Raw genomic sequence first — 20,106 nt, 5'->3', positions numbered from 1 at the left:
TCCTTGTTCCTCTGGTTTTAGGGCCCTCTTGCTTTGGTTAGACTTTAACAGCAATTAGTCACCCAACAACTTTCTATAATAATCTGCAAGTTTTCCATTAAGTGGCAAACACTTTGAATTTCTCCCCAGCTCCTCTGCTGCAATTTAATCTGCTGTCATTTTCACAAGGAGACAGATCTACCTTCATGTTTTATTCATTTCCTGTTTACAGTGGGGAAGAAACATGAGAAACAGCGAAAACAACAGCCCACGGAGCTCCAGGCTCTGTGCAGTTAGATCATTGTCAGCCTCTGCGCTTGTCATTTCCAACTGCATCTGGATTTACTGTATATATCGGACACAGAACAGGGAAGAGAGATGATGGCTAGCAATGTGCTTAAAGGAATCTGGGGGGAAGATTCCTTATTTCAGCCTGGGCAGTGACCTGGTCTGAAGCCCTGGGCAAGATTATCTCTGTTGCCCTGTCTCTAAAGTGGGGATATGAATGCTTTTCTCATGTCGGCCTGTAAGGCTCCCTGGCCCTGATAGTAGCTTAAAAATGCTGTTAAAAATTTTTGTGGTGATGATAAGAATTTGGCAATCTGGACAGGTCATGGAGTTTGGGGATCTTCCTATAGATGCGGTGAGTACCGGAGGCTGTTATTTGGTAGGCAACTTTACACAGTCTCCCCTGTGTCTCTCCCTCTCTCACCATGAGTATCAGTGGACAAATAGGGGAAGAGACCTATGAGGACTCTGTTCTTCCTCTTTGTGCTTACAATTTAGTTAGAGCTCGCTCTGCCACCCACCTAGTGTGCTTAGGCTGTCTCCAAACTATCCTGTAAAAGACATGCCGCACCTTGAGGAAATGGGGAGCTTTCCTTGGGATGGATGCGTTCTGCTGCAGTCATGGTCGTGCTGGAAAGTGCCTGCCAGGGGTGCAGATTTCTTTTTTGGATAAGGCTGTCAGAACAATTCAATGTTAATTGTTTCTGTTTCGATCCCAACAGCTCTAAAGCCAGGCCCCCTCCAAAGCAACAGAACAAGACAGAGTAGTTTACTGAGATCATGTTTATGTAATTTGCACGGGAGTGCAAATAGAGTGAGCAAATCTTACATAGGTAAGAGAAAGTTAGTTTGTCCTAGATCTAAAAAAACCCTCTTATGCAGCCTTCCTAGCAGTTAGAAGGGGATCCAACTCAGATATGTACCTGCTTTTGAGTCCCTTGACACCATCAAAGCACGCCCATTCCTTAGGGTAAATGAGATTCGGACCATGATTTGGTGTACAGGAACACTCCTTACAGTGTTTTAAATAGTTCCCTTACTGAGGCTGGCACAGTGTTACATGAAGACGACAGGGGAGATCTCTAACTGAAAAATAACCTGAGAAGGGGAAAAAGTAAGGTTGTTCTCCAGTCCAGTTCACTATGCATTGCACAAGCAGCTCTGCTTGCAAGAGTCATTTCCACATGTCCCTTCCCCACCCAAACGTAAGAACTAGCCATGAAGGTTCCTGTTGGTGCGGGATTTTGATTCTATGAGCTGGTGGCATTTATTTGGCTGCTGTTGCGTGATCCTGCAGATCTTGGTGCTGTTGCTGGTAGGTGACAGTAACTCTATTAATTCCACTTTGTGAAAGCCTGGGATGGCTCCTGCCTTTTCCAGTTGCCTCAGCTGAGAAGACACGCGCATCTTCTGTTAGACTTGGCATCTCCTTTATACAGCTATTCCAGAGATACTTGACCAATAATTTATAAGCTCTGAATCAGTCAAATCTTGTCCTAATGCATGACATGGCTTTTCATGGTCAAACAAGCCCTTCAGTGAAAGATCAACAAAAGTGTAATGAAGGAAGTTGAAAATGAATTATTTTCCCTTTGGAGAGCAACAGTACATCCTTGAGAGATTTCCTTTCCATTCACAGGCTACAAGACTTCCTCTTGATGGAGAAGGTCAGGATGTGCCTTTCAAGAACTTCCCAGGTCAGTGTCCAGGACACCACCTTTTATGGGATGCACGTTCCTTCTCCTCCACAGATCTCCCAGCCCCTATGGCCATGGAGCTGGGCAGTGCTCCAGCATCAGCTAACTTCGAAGAGTGCAGGAATGGGATTTTCCCTAACAGGGTGGGTATGGGGGCAACAGTGTGCTAACGCAGAGGGTGTCCTTGCTGTCAGGGCTTGTGCCACGGACAAAACCAGCAACTGGCGGAGTATTGTGTTTGAGGCATGAAGAAAAGGAAAGAAACAACTTTGCCAGTACGGATTCACTCCTGGGACTACCCAACATCAAAGTACTGTCTCCATTCAAGTCTGATCTTTCCTTGCTCTCCACCCTCTATGCTGTTCCCTTTACCGTGAGAAAGTATGGCACGGAAAATGTCTGACCACTCTGTTCTCAGCTTGCCCTGCGAGCCAGCAATTCTTCAGGGATGGGGAGGGGGAAGGGTGGCATGCCTTTACTGCTCAAGGATATGACTAAATTGCATCACCCTCCCTTTCTGACCACTCCCATATATAAAGTCTTGCTGCCACCTGACTCAGTGTAACCGATCTTGCTTTTGAAATCCCTGCTTCTGGGAACCCTTGAAGAATAAGGGGCAAGAGGGCAAGGCAGAAGTGCCTTCTTTTGGTGTCACTAGCAGAAGGTGAACTGCACCCAGCGAGAACAGAGCTTTTAAAGTAGTGAGTAAACAGCATGATTTTATCTTATCATCTCCATATTTTGGTTGGCTTGGGGTGTGAAATAGAGGAGTTGTTTCTTTCCCTTCATTACGTACCTTTCCAGCTCTTTAATCATACTTTATTAAAGTGTACCTTTGTTTCACAAGCCTTCAGGCTCAGGTTTGAAGAGCAAGTGTTTCCCTTTTATAGGGATTGCCAGGTCTTGATCTACTGTGTTGACTTTGGATTCTCTCAGTTAATGAAGACCAGGTCACAGGCAGCAGGTCTCTGTCCAGGCAATCTGAACAGCTGCTGATTCACTCTTTAGGGGAGCTGCTTAACACTATGGCTTGCTAGGGTCAGCAGTACACGAACTGATGGTTTCAAGAGGAACTGGGTTTTCTGACAGAGGCTGAGATCAGAGAAAGGACCTGTGAGTCTAGTGATCTGGGATCTTAATCAGGTCACTGAGCAAGCTATTTCACCTCTGCATGGCCCATCCAAGCCTTTGAAGGTACCCTATCTACCACCCAGCTTGATGTTGGTCTTCACTCCTTATTGGGTTGAAAAGGTCTGTGGAAAGATTGGTATGTAGGGTCATAAGACTGAGTCACAATTTGACCCTGGTTTTGCATGTAGTATGAGTGACATGGCATGCTGATAAGACAAGTGCTGCTTTAGCAATCTGACAGAGAAGAGACTCTCAAAACTACCAGAGAGGTCAGAGCTATGCAAACACTGGAAGGCAGATTTCATGGGGTCCTGAAGATGAGAAATTCTTACTTAAGTCAATGTCCTGCTGGCAAGTAGTCCTCTTCAGAGAAAGCTGGGTCTAAGGAGTGGGCTGAAATCCATAGATCTTGCATACCTCTTCTTTCCACATCATTCTGTGCTTCTAAGTGGTAACTTGGAAAATGCAGACCCTGTTGGGAGGGGAGGTCAAGCACTGGCAGGTTTCTTACCTGGCAGGAAGGGGGAAGGCCAGGAGGCAGGTGCAGGGCCAGAAAAGCTGCAGGGACAATGGGATGATGCTGGGGGCATCTTCCAGAAGTGGAGTGGAAGGGCAATGCTGTGGGAGAGAACAGAGCTCCTGATGCAGAGCAGGGAGAGCACTCAGCAGAGTGCATGTTGGGATTAGTCGTGTATGGGAAAACTGGCCTGTGAAGCAGAAAGAAATGTCCTGAAATAAATCAAGCAGGCCACATTTAATTCTTTGTAAAGAAATTTATGTTGCAAGGAACTGTCAAGGGCAACTGTATTTGGGTGAGAAGGAACAGATTCTGCCCAAGAAAATGAATATTTAGACACATGAAGGACCAGAACAGCACCCAGAAGACTCTGTGCTCATTACCAGAACAAAAAGAATGGCCCTCTCCTACGTGTGCTTGGAAAACAAAGACCTGCTCCTGCTCTTGGCTGTTTCTCATGCTATGGTATCTCCATCTCATGCTGATTACTAAAGCTGAATCCAACAGCTCTGGTTACCTCTCTAGTGGAAGAGTGTCCTGGTTTTGGCTGGGATAGAGTTAATTTTCTTCCTAGTAGCTGGTACAGTGCTGTGTTTTGGATTTAGGATGAGAATAATGTTGATAACACACCGATGTTTTAGTTGTTGCTAAGCAGTGCTTACACTAGTCAAAGACTTTTCAGCTTCCCGTGCGCTACTGACTGAGAAGGCTGGAGGTGCACAAGAAGCTGGGAGGGGGCACAGCCAGGACAGCTGACCCCAACTGCCCAAAGGGCTATTCCATACCATGGGACGTCATGCTCTGCATATAAACTGGGGGAAAGCTGGCCAGGGGGGCTGCTGTTCAGGGACTGGCTGGGCATCGGTCGGTGGGTGGTGAGCAATTGCATTGTGCATCACTTGCTTTGTATATTCTATTATTATTATTATTACTATTTTATTTCAATTATTCTTTGTCTCAACCCACGAATTTTCTCCTTTTACCCTTCCAATTCTCTCCCCCATCCAACCGGGGAGAGGGGAGAGCGAGCAAGCGGCTGTGTAGTGCTCAGTTGCTGGCTGAGGTTAAACCACAACAAAGAGGTACGACATCCCCCACTGAAAATCCACTCAGTCCCCATATAGCTGTTTTGTCTGATGCTGAAGCCCTTCTAACACATCAAAGGTGGGCTTTCTGGGACCAGGGCTCTTCTCTCTATTCCAGCACAAGGTCCCAGTCCTGGACTGCATTTCCGGATCCAGCTGTCCACAACAAGCAGGAGTCAGACCATGGCTACTCCAGGAGAGGCAAAGTTATTCAAACCAGCTCCATGGCAATTAAGACGCTCATCTATCTGTAGAGTCTTGATTTAGCAAAAGCAGGTGAATTTAAGCAGGTACCTACAAATTTTTTTCAGTTGGAAACTGAGCTCTTTTCCAAGTTTTGCTGAAGTCTGTGGAAACCTCTTCAGGGAATGCAGGCTTGAGTTAATTTATTATTTTGGAATCTGGGTTTTTTGTTTGTTTGTTTTTTCCCTGTCCAGACGCTCTACATAGTTACCTGCTATGGCAATAACATTAAATAAACCCTACTGCAGAGTGCCAAGGAAGTCCAAACTTCATCTGTGAAAGCTTCAATATGCATGTGAAGGATAGGTCTAACTGCAGCAGTCAGGCTAAACTGAAGAAAGCCTCTAGCCTTGAGAGTGGGCATCGTTTGTTTTTTCCCCTTTAGTTTCCCCCTTTCCTACTCTTTAGTCTTTTTTGTCCTCCTGCCTGCCTCCTTCATTCCCTCTTCCTCTGTTTTTCCCTTCCACTAGTTTTGGTTTTCTTCTTTCCCCCATGTTATTTCCTCATCTTTCCCCCTCTCTTCCTCCAGTAGCCCTCTCCCCTCTCTTATTCCAGGATGGTGAGGTTGAAGGGAAGCCGTGTGGGACTGTGTTGCTGAGCTGATTGCTGGCTGCTGTGGGGAAAGGCAGGTCCGTTAGCTGCAAGAACACAGTCCCTTTGGTGGCCTGGCAGAAAGGCTTTGCAAAGATGAAAGGGCTTCATAAAGCTGATAAATAAATGGTACAGACTGGTGTAGGTTTTGGAAACTGTGGAGCTTGACAGAAAATTTATGAGTAAAGACTGAGTCTAGGTAATAGAAAGACAATGAATTGAGGAAAAGTGATAAAAGAAGACAGACCTTGAGCAGGACAGTCACCCTTTTCTGGAAGGGAGGAGTGGAAGGTTTGCATTTATTGTCAGATAGAACTTGAAATGAGATAAGGTTTAATGAATTGGTCCTTGTTACTGTCATTATGCTCACTTTGGCATAATGAGTTGTTATAGAAAGTCATTTGAAGAGAAAATAGGAAACAAAGGTTAACATCCTTTATTATCAAAATCAAGAAAGTGCTCTTAAAAACAGAATACCGCTGAAACTGTTACTTCTTTCATGCATACATCCTTTTTATCTGGCGGAACAAGATGGCACAAGATGTAGAAATACCCTTTCAAGGAAAGCTCAGGAAATAGCTTTTTGCACTGACCCTTCTTATAACCTAAGCTATATAATCTACATATCAGTACACCTGTCATAACCGTTTTAGTATCTTATACCACTGTCTAATCATCTCTCCTTTAGATTTATCTCTCTTCTACATCTGGAATATCATTAGGATTATAATCACTTTACAAGAATCAGAATCCATTGGGATCATAACAATTTTATTAATATGCCAGCAGCATGAATCCTTGATGTAAGAAAAGTTCAACCTCAAAAGGCTTTATCAAAACTTTCCCCCTTTAAACACATCCCAGTGGTCTTTGTCAAAGGTAAATTGCTGTTCCTTCTGCACAGCAGTCTACAGCGCCTCTGACCACCGAGGAGCCTTGTCAGCTGTCACACCGCAACGCTGTCCAAGTAACACTACTTCAGCTACCTTTGCAGGTAGAAGAATACAACCAGAACTGGGCCATGTGGCTGGCAAGAAAGGGTTAATAAACCTCCCCATTTACCAGTTATCTTTCATTTCACCTACCTTTGCCCTAGGGAGGAGTGTGCACCTGTGGATGATTATGGAAAACCAGACTTCATAAAATCAGAGCATGTGGATTTAGTGGGTTCCTCCTCTTTGAGCAGGTGTATATATATATATAGTGGAAGCAACTCTCACTGGAGGGGAGGGAGGTGCTTTGGCTGTGGACAAACATCTGCTTACTTAGATTCAGCTCTGAAAGTCAACTGTTGTGTCCCCACTTTTAGTCGATGTGACCTATTGCATGCAAGGCAACTTTTCCAGTTCCTAAAGTACCTTTTCTCTTAAGAGTCTCCCCTAGTAATTTGTTTTCCAGGGCTTTTTCAGCAGTGATCTTTTCTTTGCATCAGTGTTTCTTACGTGGTGTTTAGCTTAAATTAGGACTGCTTGCTACCCATGCAGCTGGTACTTAACTTCCACTGGTTGCCCTAAACGTGGAAGAGTGGAGCAAGGCGTCGGAAAGGAAACTTGTTATTTAATGGGAAGCTTTACATGCTTATTAACATCTCTGTGTTACTTGGCACTCAAGATACTATTTGATGCTTATGTTCAGGTAATACTGGATTGCAACATTGCTCTGTTAGAGGGGAAAGACTTCTTTGTGGAAAAAATTGCTAACCTGCAAAGTGAGGATGTCTTGTAGCAGCTTCTATTCGAATAATGCATTAGTTAAAACATCAAGAAATTGTGACCTTGGATTGCATGTTCTGCCATAAAAAGGAGGAGTCTGAACAGTAGATGTGGTTGCGTGATCTGTGTTGTGTCAGTAGTTGTTGGTGTTGCTTCATGAAATTCCTATGGAAAAAATCGATAGGGGGTGGGGGAAGAAACAAAAACTACCCAGAAGTGCCCTCAGGTTGCCTGATGCTTTTCAGTATCTGGAAGTTCTATTACAAGAGCTGTGAAGGCGTTCCTTCATACACTGACGGATGCACTCCTTTAGAAGAAGGAACAAATGGAGATTTCACTCTGTTGCTCATGTTTCAATGTAATAGTGCATGCTAATTTTTGGAGAACGTTAAAGATGACCATGGCATGAACATCACAAATGGAAAGAGGTGGTAAGCCCTGCAGGAGGTACTTTTTTCTTTTTTTGTAATGGGTTGAGATGTTGAGATTAACAAGGCAGCGATGCACCTGCATTAACCATGGTATTTCTGTTTGAGGTGTGGCTTTGCTGCTTAAAACATGCAAGGCTGAGTTATAACAGGACAATCTATGAGATTAATGCCTAGACAGAGATACTTAGCAGTTCCCAAAGACTATGTACAACTGAAATGAAGTAGTTGTGCACAGCAAGCTAGTCACCTATCAGAACCAGAAACACTAACATCAGGTTTCGTAACTTTCTCTGACCCCATCCTCAACTCTACTTGTGCATAAGTGAAAGAGTAACTTGCTGAGGAGCATCCAACTGGTTCCAGCTCTGTTCTGGTAAGAACATGCCACAGATGAGACTGCATTGCCCTTGAAGAAGGACATAGGAACGTGCTTAATTTTGGTGGCTTGCTGTTACAAAACTTGCCTTTCAGCAGTGGGGGCGAAGAGTAACAGTTGGATAATTATGATTTAGAACAGGGGTTTGTTACAGCTAGCAGCCTTTCCCTGTCACCTTACACCCTCTAAGACAAACGTGGTGACAGGGAGACACTCTTCTGACTTAGACCTTCTTCAGGGACATAGTTTTATAGTTCTAAAGTTGCTATTAAGCATAAAACCTGGTACCATCACACCTATGGGGTTAGTAAATTAAAAGGGTTCAGTTCAGTAGATTGCACCTTAAACGCCCCTATAAAATACTCATCATTTAATATTAAAGGTGTGACAGACTGAAATTGTAGTTCAGTTTGTTTGGGGCAGAGAGCAGGTATCTTTCCACACTGTTTTTTCAGAGGAAAGTTGTTTTGGAACAGCTCCTGTCACAATCTTTTCTGTGGAGCATCATGGGTCTCGCATCAATAAATTAGATACAAATTAGATATGGTGAGAGTGGTATGTGTTACTAACTAAATATGGCCTGGAATCTGAATGTGTACTTTAGACTGGCCAGTAGAAACAGCAGATACATCAAATCCTTCTGAGCCTGCAGACTATTTCCAGAAAGCTTCCATTTTCACCCAAGATCTCTTGGACAATAGCAATATAATTGAAGGGACCTGCCCTCTCAATGCAATGTCTTGAAAGGGGTATTTGAAAGTCCTCTTTGAAAGATGGGCACAGGATAAATCCCTTCCAAATATCTCAATGCTGGAATGCTCATGTTTTATAATACTGATTTTACCAAATGTGAATGTTAAACAGAACTCCATTTTGTTGCTATTGCAGAAAAGAAGATGTATTTTTAAGCAGAGGAAATATGGCTCATGTTCCCAAAAACTTTTACTCTTGGAGCTAGGCCAAACTTTGTTAATGAGTCATTGTAGTATAGCTACCATCCTTCTGAAGTAAGTAAAGATCTAGTGTGTCAAAGGTTGGAGTGGGGCAGAGGGACTGGACAGGTTTGGAACTGAGATATTAACCACTTGGCTGATCCTGGTAGGTCAAAAGATAGCATCTAGCAGTGCTGACTGGCATCCAGGCAGACTTTGCTTCATCCTGCGTTTGCAGGACAGCCTGCTGGCTAAAAATCAGGTTTAGGACATGTGGGCTTGAATCTTTGCTGTGCCCAAGTTTCAGGCAAGCTGTGATTTGCTTGTGCTGCATTCTGGATGGGCATTCAGCTCTTGTGTTCAAAGCTGGGTCTGAGGTTTCTAGCAAGCCATGGACAGCAGCAGTGGCATAAGCTTTAGTAGCTGAGTCCTTGGAGTCCAAAGACAGTTCATGCAGCTCATCACCTTGAATCTGGGTTGCTACTGGGGTTTATGCTACACTGTTCAACGGCAGGTGAGCTGCAACCTTTGAGCTGCAACTGTGCTTCTAGACTTGGCACAAGCAGACATGTAGGATTGTTGCTTATAAGCTTTAGTGAGGTTTAGTGATGGAGGGCAGGTTTTTCCATCCCTACCTTCCTGCTCTGTGATCCTCCCTGCCAGAGGGTGCTGCCATGGGAGCAGGGGTGGCAGAACAGGCGCTGCATCTTCTCATTGCAGCTGGAGTATTAATCCGAACTAAAACCAATGGCAATTTAAGGTAGTGTGTAGCCGTGACTGCTGAAGAACAGATATGTGAGCTGATTAGGTGCCCTTGCATTGCAGGCAGTCGCTCACACCTGGCAGGGAGGTTATTCCCACCAAATGTAATCACAGCTGAATCTGTCAGTGTCTGGGTTTAAGCTGCAAGGTACAGACACACTTAAAATCCCATGTCTTTTTGAACCACAAAGGTGCCAGTTGGTTAGGCAAGAGGGGTGTGAGGGTGCATGACCACGTGGAGATGGGAGCACTTCTGCTTAAGATGACCACATATTTGCTCAGTTGCTTAATCAGAACTTAAGAGCTAGTGATGAGGTATGGGAAAACTCACATTTGCACCATGTAGTAACTGAGTCCAAGAACATAGAATGATTCTGCTGGTGATACACAACTTTGTGGATGCTAAAATATGCATTTTAAAAGGTGTGGGTTCTTGACTCTTCACCTAGTCAATGATTACTTATGCATTCCTCTGGTACTGTGAATTCAAACATAATGAGTTTCAATGGGTTAATCTCCTTGAGCAGAGCAGTACAAATATCAAATAGTATGGTATGCTTCGGAGAACTTTTAAGGGAAGATAAGTGGTTACTGCTACTGCTACAAGGATGTATTGTCCCTAGAAAGGGGATCACTGCTTGAGAAAGGATATTCAGAGGATATCGGTACATAAAGATCTGTGCAAAAGGACAGCACGGACTTGCAAATACTCTCGAGAGGTAAGGGGGAATTAGAAATTACCTTCATTAAGCCATTCCCCTTGGCCTGGAAGTGCTGTGTGGGATTTCTTATTCAACAGAGTATGGGACAATGTGACTTTTTTTAATATATCAGATGAAAGCTTGCCAAAAGAGAGCGATAGGACCTGACTAACCAGTCTGAATAAGCTCAAGTCTAATAAACAGCTTCTAGTTTAATGGCAGAAGAGCATCTGAAAACATCTTTTGCAACAGCTGGGAGAATAGAACTATTTTAATGAAACATTTTGATTTTAAATTTGGAGTGAATGTAACAGTGATGTTCTGAATGAGTTTATAAAACCTTATTTCAATAACTTGCATTTTTGAGATTGAGTTTGCCAGTTCTTGATTTCTGGGAGGTCCCCAACTAGAAAACGCTGTGAAAACCATGTCAAATGGGGTGTTTTGCACTTATTCCACCTTTCTGCCTTTTTTCACTTCATAGTTTATGCTGAAGTGTCTTAAAATAAAAAATGTTGGATTTGACACTAAAATTTCTGCAGGAAAACATGAAAGTTTTTTGGGGAAAAAAGTTGCTTCAAGAGGAAATTATTGTCCCTTTCTCAGTGAACTCCGATTTTACTCTACATTGGACAGAATACTACATGCCATTAGGCTTCAGAAAATCTAATGACTGTGGAGGAGTTGCAAATCTTGCTTACAATAGCTCTTTTTGTGAATAGCATACCTGAAAACCAGCTGGAACAGCCTGCTTTATTCAGGGACTTTTTGCTCAGTTCTGTTCAGTGTGGATTACCTCTGGCTTGACATCACAGCAATAAGTAGGGACCACGGATCTACGCTGAGGCCTTTCTCCTTAAAATTGATCTGTATGCACATGAGCCCTTAATGCCAGGCTAAACAAAGAGGTGCTAAAGGCTTTTAACCTGCATTTGAGGGGAGGGAGGCAGCAAGTCACACAGGGCGCAGGCCAGCTGGACAGGAACTGACATGGAGGCACTAGCTATGAGGAAGGCTTTTACCTGAGTTGAATGGAGTTACTGTGTTTCCCCAGGGACTGCTCTGTCCCCCTGCTCCAGGTAGGACCAGTGTCTAGATCTGAATTTGGAAGCCTCTTTGGGCTTGGCTGAACTCTGCTTTAGTTCCCTTGTCACTGGTGGAGATGAAGACTGCATAAGACTTCAACTTAAATATCTCATGTTGGATAAGTACAAGAACTTCATAGTTTTAAGTTCCAGCTTAATACCAGAACATAACTCCTGTCTCATTGTGTGGCCTAGAATTGGCTAGACTTAAAAAATCTGCTCATTTTGAATTCCAGATCTTCAATATTTGAGTCACAGTTTTCTACAGAAATCTGTGTAAGACTTGAACTGGGAATGATTTCCTTAGATACAAGAGGTGGCTGTTAATAACTTGTTTAAAGTCTCTAGAAGGCATCGTGTGGACAAGGTAGAAATAGTTACGGAAAAAATGCCTGCTAGTCACCATGAAGATCAGTACCTGATAGGAGATTCTGTCTGCCTGCGTCGTTGGTAGGAGAACCAGAATCCTGATCAGAGGCATCCTGGTGACTGCTACTGTAAGTCATAGTAAAAGGCCTGAGGGGAAAAGATATTTAGCACACGAACTTGTAGATCAGAATCTCAAATGGCTTAAGTTCATGTCTTCTTGCAATAACTGCAGGGCAAGGCTGCATGGGAAGGCCTATATGGGACCAGACGTTTGTGTCAGAGTACAGGACAGAAGGCACAGGGAAACAAACCCTTTTCTTTTGGGACTGTTCTCAAAAGGAGAGTGCTCAGGAAGTTTATGTCTCTCCTAACAAAGCCATAGAACAGCAGGTGTGAACATGTCACTAACAAAGTTACAGTTTTCTGCCATTTGGGCTAGCACAAACCTTTTAGTGGGTAGAAATATGGCATCTGAGCCATTCCAGTTCAGTCCAAGAGTAAAGGTATGTACAGCCTGCACCAGCTCACCCACTGCTACTTGGGGAGTATTTGTGGTGAGATGCAAAGACCCCATTGCAATTGGAGAGCTCTAACCTGGTAGGCAGGAAGCAGGTTTGATGTTACAACTATGTTTGTAATCTTTACACGGTCCTTGTTGTGTAAGGTGTTTATTCCCTGGCCTTTCAGTAATTATGGCGTATATTAGCCTGCCAGAACCTAAGCACTGTAAATTGTGTAATGAAGGAGTGGTTGATGGGGAATGGGCAACCTAAGCTTTCAATTTGGTGTGTGAGAAGGCATAACATGCCCTAGAAGGCATAACAACCAGTTTTAGTAGGAAAGGGGAAAAGACCATACTTAGTTGGCCAGAGTCATACTAAATCTTACAGAACGGCTGGGAAACAGGTATAGAAGCAAAGTACAAAATGGATAACTCGGAACAGCAAACAAATCTTGGAAACTTTTCTCCCTTTGGAAGTGGAAGGAACAGCTGAACTCACCAGAAATAGCCATGGACAGTCCCAGTGTACTTTCTGTATTGGTTTTGTCCTAATTTTCTTCAGTGCAAGCTCCCTTGGAGCAGATAACCCCAGCTAATTAGCTGCTCAGAGACTGAGGACCTTGGATATTCCTGCAGATGAAAGCAGAAGTTGCTGGCAGTTGTCCTTACTGACAACTGAGGGAATGCGTGGTTAGCCCAGTTATACCTGAGGATTTAAACTGTCTTCTGGCTAATTGGGTGTGCACACAGACTCTTAGTGCAAGGGCTTCCCTCAGATGAAGGAATAATTTGTTTTTTTCATTACGCTAACTCTCAGTGAGCTCCCAGTGAGAAAGGAAAGCAAGGAGATAATGGCGTGGGGAACCAGCACCAGCCTGGTGGTTGACAAGGACCCCCCCCACCAGCCATTAGCACAAGGATGGATATAACTCCTCCTTCACCTCTGAATGTGGCCTGGCCCCCTGGCAGGATGCTGGGAACAGCCCTTGGGAATAAGTAGACTGTCCTGTCAAACAGTACTTACACCTGTAGCAAGACAGGATGTCAGAGTGATCGATTCTGCATACCGGATCCTGAAGTATGGTGTCAGCGCAAGTAGCTGTCTTACAGTCTTATATACACTTTAGAGATGGCTCCACCTGTGTGATCAGTTGCAGGCACCTTCGTTAGGTTGCCACACAATGCTGGAGCACTAATGGGACATTTGTGTGAACAGCCCTTGGGCCTCTGTTATCAACCTGGTTGCACTCTTTCGAGGCCTCTGTTGGCTTATACTCCTGGGGGCCCTGTGGCAATCTCGCGACTGTTCACTTTACATACGTTCTCGCTCAAAAGTCACTGACAGTTCACTCTACACAACAGTAGAGTGTGAAAATGTTATTTCAACTGCTTGTTATTAATTATTTAAATATGGCAATGTTACTGATACGGATTAGACTTTGAGTTTTATCAGAAGAGCATAGCCTATGTCCTGTGACAAGATTCAAGATGTCCAGTCTATCCTTGCATAACGTGTGCTGCCTGGGGAAAGTAAGGACGAATGTCTCAAAGCTAATGGCCAAGTATTGGCTACTGGGCTGGGGGTGGGAGTACAAGGAACTCTTAGTAGTGGGTGCTGAGGTATGCAGCTGTTGTAAGATGGGTTTAAAGCAGAAGCCTGTTTGGTTAAAGTTTGTGGTTAAAGTTTTAGGCGTTGTCAGTGGATGCTTTCTTCACTACTTCATTTAAGAACAAGGCAGTGCCTGACCATACCTGGACTCCTTTGTCATCCTGTGGTATCCCACTGTTCCCTCTCCCCTGCTTTCCGGCTGGTACATCTCCTCTTTCTCCTCTTTCAGTTCTCCTGGCGCTTTCCCTGACCATAGCAGGTTCCTCATCTCTACAGCGCGCCCCAGCCCTCTTGGCAGAGATATCAGACCCTGTATCCCCTGCCTGACACTAGCTAGCCTGTTGCACTGGGGTTCTTTTAATTAAAAAAGTGTCATGTTTAAATAATGTTGTGAATGTTGTGACACATCTGAATACAGCTCAATGGGATTGCTTGTACAAGCATAACTCTGCTACTTGCTGGTCCTCCCCCTCTCTTAATATAAATTAAGACAGACTGTCAGGCTACATTTTAAATTCCATGGCTAGGACTGGTTGTTGGACCTTTATAACAGTGAGAAATAATCATATTGCTTTTAATGGTTTTATAGCCCCTCTCTCCTGGAGACCTATTGCTGCTGCCAAGCAGTGCTGTGTGACTGAAGTGCTAGCCAAGCCTCCTAACAACTAGATTTGGCGAAGATCTGGAGGTTAAAGCCAGCCTCTGCAGACAATAACTGGGGAGCCAGCTCAGGTGGCAGCCCCCAGCTGCTGCTCCACTCCCAACAATAAATCATAGTGGGGACTCAACTTCAGAGCTGAGGCTCAAAAAGACTTGGTGAGACCACGACAGAGCTTATGGGAGTTCAGTTGGTGGTTAAGGTAGAGAGGATTATTCTCAGCTGAGTTTGCTCTCTGTACTGTTGCAGAAGAGAAAGCTGCAGATCTTTAGCTCGTACATCATCTCGTACTCAGCTCCTGCAATGTGCCTACCCACGGCACAGGGCAAGTATGAAGAGGTGGGTTAGAGAATGGGATACCTACAGGCTCCTGATCCATCTCCCAGTTGCTGTACGGCAAACAAAATGCTTGTTCAGCTCTCTGCTGTGCCACAGTTAGGAAGGCAGTAAGGACTGTGCAAGGGATGCTTTCCTCTAGGGTCAGGCCTGAAATAGGTTAAGGAGCTTGTCCTGGTTTCGGCAGGGATAGAGTTAATTTCCTTCCTAGTAGCTGGTACAGTGCTGTGTTTTGGATTTAGGGTGAGAACAATGTTGATAACACACCAATGTTTTAGTTGTTGCTAGGTAGTGTTTACACTAGTCAAGGACTTTTCAGCTTCCCATGCTCTACCGACTGAGAAGGCTGGAGGTGCACAAGAAGCTGGGAGGGGGCACAGCCAGGACTGCTGACCCCAACTGGCCAAAGGGATATTCCATACCATGGGACGTCATGCTCAGTATATAAACCTGGGGGAAGAAGGAGGAAGGGGGGGACGTTTGGAGTGATGGCATTTGTCTTCCCAAGTAACCGTTACGCGTGATGGAGCCCTGCTTTCCTGGAGATGGCTGAACACCTGCCTGCCGATGGGAAGGAGTGAATGAATTCCTTGTTTTGCTTTGCTTGCATGCGTGGCTTTTGCTTTACCTATTAAACTGTCTTTATCTCAACCCACGAGTTTTTCTCACTTTTACCCTTCCGATTCTCTCCTCCATCCCACCGGGGGGGAGTGAGCGAGCGGCTGCATGGTGCTTAGTTGCTGACTGAGATTAAACCACGACAGAGCTTATGGGAGTTCAGCTGGCGGTTAAGGTAGAGAGGATTATTCTCAGCTGAGTTTGCTCTCTGTACTGTTGCAGAAGAGAAAGCTGCAGATCTTTAGCTCGTACATCTGCTTCTTCCCTAACAGGATCAATCTGACAGATTGCACAGATGCACTTCTATTAAGAGCATTCACTTCTTCTGGTCCCACTTGGGTGCCAGAGGCCCAGCCCAGAGGGCAACGTGGTACCACAATGCAGTGCAGGAGCAGTGCCCAGCAATCAGTATTTCTTCTTCGTGGCAGTCTGTGTGCTTGTCCGTACCCTGGGGGCAGATGCGTGTCTTATCCTCTCCCCGGGGGCTGGTGGCAGGCCGGGAGCTGCGCCTGAGGCTTATGAAGTGGGCTGGAGGGCCCTTTTCAAGGTATGTGCACTTACTGGGCAGCTGGGCACTCAGCATGGAGCTCTTATGGGTCTAGGAGATGCTCACGAGTGTCATCCGAATCCAGAGAGGAGGTGAAAGAGGAGAGCAGAGGTACCACCTGAGGTTTCCCCTTCTCCTCTCTTGCTCTCAGAATAACTTGCCTGACAAGGCAGTAAATCTTTACAGAAGCCCAGCAGTGAGGCAAGTAGTCGTGGAGGAGAACTGCACAGCCCCAGCCAGGAGCCTATGGGTTAACACACCAGCTACGGGGCTTGAGTCACTCCAGGCTTGCAGGACAGCCCAGCATAGAGCAGCCTTCAGATGAAACAAAGTACCTTCTGCCTAGCTGGGGCACAGATAAAAGATCCCATGGCATTTCTTGTGAAGCCTGGAGGAGACTGCCAGTGCTGAAGCTGAACTCTCTCTGCCAACAAACAAAACTGTCTTTAAACTCTGAGGCTGTGTGTGAGCTATTGTTGGGGACATAATGGCTTCTCTGTTTCCCTGCACAGTCATTGCTCTGCAAACACGCCACTGGTCTCTTTTAAAAGTAGTTGAGTGTAAATCAGGTTCTAGAACCTGGAAGGAGGTTTCATCCATTTACCTATTACTGCCCTCGGTTGACATTTGTTTACAGAACGGCACATACAGTAGATTTACACCCTGGTTTGAGCTGCTTTACTTGGAGATGAACATCTTTAGTGCTTAGACTGAGACTCACAGATACAGGGCTTGGATAGCAAATATATATCTCCTAATTTAAATAACAGGAGTGGGGGTGAGGTTGAGGGGGCAGTGCTTGCTAATCTCCTCCCTCTGAGAAATTTTTTGGTTTGGCTGGCCTGGCCTGTTTCCTCTAGTTAGCTCAGTGCTGGCACACTCACTGCTCCCTAATCCTGCGTGTGCTGCTGCTGCAAGGCACCAAGTGCTGCTCTGACTGCTGGAGTTTGCTCTACTTTGGGCTGTTGAACATCCACAGAGGGTGGGGTTGGTGGATCCACCCTTCACGCACAGTGCCATGGATTGGCTTGTCTCTGAGGCTGGCAGATGCGTTGGTAAGGTAAAGGGCATCTTGGCTATTGTGCAAGTACAGTAGTCACAGTGAAAACCCAAAGCTGCACTACATAGGGGGAGGTTGGTCCCTGAAGGCAATATGATGAATTTAGGTCTTTTTTGCTGGAACAATCCTGTAATGGGAAAGGAAATGGGTCAGAGAGTAGCTGTTCAAGTTCTATTTCATGAATTGTCAGTCCCAACAAGGTGACAGTGACTCTCCATCACCTCAATAGCTCTTGACTCATCCTGGTGTGTATCTGGAATATGCTTGCCAGAGAGCTTCTTGGTGTCCTATGCTTGCTCACAGATGAACAGTAACCCTGTGCACCCCAAGAGCAGCTGTGTGCAGGACTGGGAAACATGGAGACATGGCACTGGCCATCACCCTCTAGAAGTGGCAGGCTCATTGGAAAGGTGCTCTGGCCAAGGGCCCTGAACAGGAGGTGGTGCTGTGCTCACACTGGGGTGTGCCAAATAATTTTGGCCAAGGTTGCTTGCTAATGACTAAGATGTGTTTTGCACTGGTCATTGACAACCTTCTGGACAGAGGCTCCTTCACAGACATGGTATTTAAAAGCAGATTATATGAAGTTAATTTTTTTTTACAGTTTTTTTCTCTGAAGATGATGTGAGTCATGACTAACACCAATTATGTTCTGCTCCTTGGATTTCCCTTCTCACCTATGAATCCGCTGCTTTTTTGGTGTATGAGGTTACCTACCTGCTATCAGATAGGTTCTTACCCAAGTGATAGTTGCTGGTTTGGGGCCTTTTCATTGCTGGTACTGTAACACTTCAGAGCTGTTACCAAAGGGCTTCCAGGAGTCCCTGGGGCGCTCACTGAAGATCACTCTGCAAATAGGATGGCAGTAATGGGTAAAGGGGAAGCTGGTAAAAGCTTTGGAGTTGTTAGAACGGTTGTTCTGCACAGAGGTGGCAGGGGCATAGAGAAATGGTAGCAGCAGGCTCCATAGAAAAGGTCTTGATATGAATCTGGGTGAGGAAATATTTGGGAGACCCTTTCCGTGAGAGGTTCAGGGGAGGAGGAAGCTGTTTGCTGCCCACAGCTCAGAACTCATGGAAACCTGCTAAAAAGCAAGGGTTGGAAAGATGGGAAGAAGTCCTATATACTTATATACTCACCGTGTGTCTATGAAGTAGGGAGGAGGAGGTCAACACAGATGGCTGCTCACCTGGCAAAGCCAGCCTGCCTCCAGAGCGTGGGCAGGATCCAGTCCTTGACTCCATCACATTACAAAGGAGGCAAAGGGCCTGCCAGCGTGTGTTGGAGGAGGGAATCTGGTAAAAAGTCTCTGATTGGTATTGCTGAGTTGATTTGGGAACTAGGTCAAATCCAGTCTGACACTGGGCCCCTGTCCTCCCAAGCAGAGCAGTAACTTAAATGCTTGCTAAGCATCTAAAATCCTCAGAGTGTAAAGTCACAAAGAGCAATTGGTTGTCTTGTTGCCACTGAAAGGTAACAGTAGCCGGACATCTTGAACATCCCTTCCTCTCTTGATATTCTACTTCACTTCAAAACAGAACATGACCCTGATGTAACTGTGAAGGCTCACACCACCCCTGGGCACTCCTTCCCAAACGGCCCTTTCATGTGCAGAACTGTCAGCTGCTGGGGGTAGAGGGGGAAGCAGTGGATATGAAAGAAGGTAGATGAAAAGACTGCTCTTGTGCCTGATCATCTGCTCCGTAGTTCCCATGTGCCCCAGAAGCAGCAAGGTTGACGATCCTGTCTCTTCCCACAGGAAGATGAAGAAGCACTATGTGGTGACTGGAGTCCTGGCTGCAGCCCTGCTCGGGCTCATCTTGTTCCTGGGACTCTTCTTCGGGCTGCGCTCTGACTCAGGGGACACACACACTTATAAGAGGGCGGCTGTGGCTACCGACGCGGGGCAGTGCTCAATAATTGGAAGGTACCCACTAATTGTGCTGTGACTCTTGTTAGCTCTGACAGCTCTTGCGCAAGACAAAACTGTTGTTTCCTCGATGTCCAGGTGCAGTTGCCCAGCACAGATAATCTCTAATCTCCCTGTAGAAAGAGAAGGCCATAATAAAACCTGGGCTTTTACCATGCCTGACCAATGTTACTGCAATTTCTCAAAGACAACATAGCAGGCAGAGAGAGATGCTTTTCAAGCTCCTTTTAAAAACCATTTATCAAGCTGTCCTCCAGTTCTAGATGCAAGTGCTGCAGATTTCAGGCTTCTCAGAGAGTTGTCATTTCTCATGTGTAATAAACATGTCTGGGATGCCTGTCCCCAAACATACTTTGACACATCTTGGTCTTCTCAAGCTAGTTTGGATGTGTCTCTAATGAGGACTGATCTGGTCTGCACCTAGACCATTAGGATGTATTCTCTAAGGTGACAGAAGTTCAAAACTTCCTATCCCTGAGGAACCTATAGACTGGGTGTGGACAAATGTGCATTAGAGAATCTGTCATAGCTGCTCTGACGAGATGACTCCACTGCTCACAGGTAGCTGAGACACTGTAACATGTCACCATACGATGCCTTCTCTTCTGCTGCACAGGGACATCCTTCAGCAAGGTGGATCAGCAGTGGATGCTGCGATTGCAGCTCTGCTTTGTGTAGGACTCATGAATGCTCACAGCATGGGCATTGGAGGGGGCCTCTTCTTTACCATCTACAGCAGCACAGGTAAGGGACAGGGCCGTACACATCTGGAACAGTTGGAGAACTGTTTATCTAAAGCAGGTGATTTATCCTACCTGAGTGAAGGTAAAAGACTGACTCTCACAACCTCTGGGGGAACATGCTGTCCTCAAAATAATTGCCAAGAAACTGGCTCACATTGATCAGACTTCTTCAGCAGAGACCATGCCTGTGTGTTTAGCTCTGGA

General features: G+C 45.4%; 1 protein-coding gene across 5 annotated transcripts in view; it reads left to right on the top strand.

Annotated features, from left to right (window-relative positions):
- Nucleotides 1-20,106, top strand: part of GGT1 (gamma-glutamyltransferase 1) — a 38,080-nt gene that overhangs the window by 6,053 nt on the left and 11,921 nt on the right. For 2 of the 5 annotated variants that reach the window (XM_076353106.1, XM_076353104.1), the window contains exons 2-3: nt 18,989-19,156; nt 19,776-19,903. In XM_076353106.1, the coding sequence (XP_076209221.1) occupies nt 18,993-19,156; nt 19,776-19,903 (292 nt within the window). In that variant the 5' untranslated portion in view covers nt 18,989-18,992. Of the gene's footprint in view, nt 1-2,601; nt 2,666-6,678; nt 6,718-10,312; nt 10,464-18,988; nt 19,157-19,775; nt 19,904-20,106 lie in introns of those variants that run through there. The other 3 variants (XM_076353107.1, XM_076353108.1, XM_076353105.1) reach the window with 3 other exon arrangements.

The sequence above is a fragment of the Aptenodytes patagonicus genome, chromosome 15, assembly GCF_965638725.1.
Source record: "Aptenodytes patagonicus chromosome 15, bAptPat1.pri.cur, whole genome shotgun sequence".
NCBI lineage: Eukaryota > Metazoa > Chordata > Aves > Sphenisciformes > Spheniscidae > Aptenodytes > Aptenodytes patagonicus.
The sequence above is the reverse complement of the archived record's forward strand: the minus strand, read 5'-3'. Positions and strand labels throughout refer to the sequence as shown.